Source organism: Octopus bimaculoides, chromosome 15 (assembly GCF_001194135.2).
Source record: "Octopus bimaculoides isolate UCB-OBI-ISO-001 chromosome 15, ASM119413v2, whole genome shotgun sequence".
Taxonomy (NCBI): domain Eukaryota; kingdom Metazoa; phylum Mollusca; class Cephalopoda; order Octopoda; family Octopodidae; genus Octopus; species Octopus bimaculoides.
The window spans coordinates 2282824-2283472 of record NC_068995.1 but is presented as its reverse complement, the minus strand read 5'-3'; the positions used below and the strand labels follow the sequence as shown (position 1 = coordinate 2283472).

The following is a 649-nucleotide window of genomic DNA, read 5'->3' as shown; positions in this document are numbered from 1 at the left end:
TGTGTGTGTGTGTGTGTGTGTGTGTGTGTGTGTAAATGTATGCATTGTAATTGTTGTGAGTGCGAAAGGCAGTGACCTGGCAGAACAGTTGGCACGTGGGTGAAGTGCTTAGTGGCATTTCATCTGTCTTCACCGTCTGAGTATAAATTCTGCTGAGTTCCACTTTGCTGTTCATCCTTTCAGTGTAGAGTAAAATAAGTACCAGTTGTGCACTGGGGTCGATGTAATCAACTTAGCCCTGACCATGAACTTGCTGGCATTGTGCCAAAATTTAAAAATCAGTTGTGTGAGCGATAAATGTACGTGAGTTTAGAAAGATCATTAAATACACTGGAGTCTAAGGTGAATCTAGAGAGAGAGAGAGAGGGAGGAAAGAATGAGAGAGAGAGAGAGTATGATGGAGTGTGTAGCTGACTTACCATGAGTTCTCCCATGTTACTGTCTTGTTGAATCAAGGTCTGCAGGAAGAACAAGAGAAACACTATAACAAAGTTCATGAAGAAACTATTCACTTGCCAATAATCAATGGTCAAACAGCTTACGAAAATACATCTATACACATACATACATGTGTATATACACACACACACACACACACGCGCGTGTGTGTGTGTATATATACACACATATATATATATATATATATATA

General features: G+C 39.6%; 1 protein-coding gene across 1 annotated transcript in view; it reads right to left on the bottom strand.

Annotated features, from left to right (window-relative positions):
- LOC106871305 (serine-rich adhesin for platelets) overlaps positions 1-649 on the bottom strand; it is a 185792-nt gene that overhangs the window by 12482 nt on the left and 172661 nt on the right. The window contains exon 16 of the mRNA XM_052973431.1: positions 420-458. Within this exon, the coding sequence (XP_052829391.1) occupies positions 420-458 (39 nt within the window). The remainder of the gene's footprint in view (positions 1-419; positions 459-649) is intronic.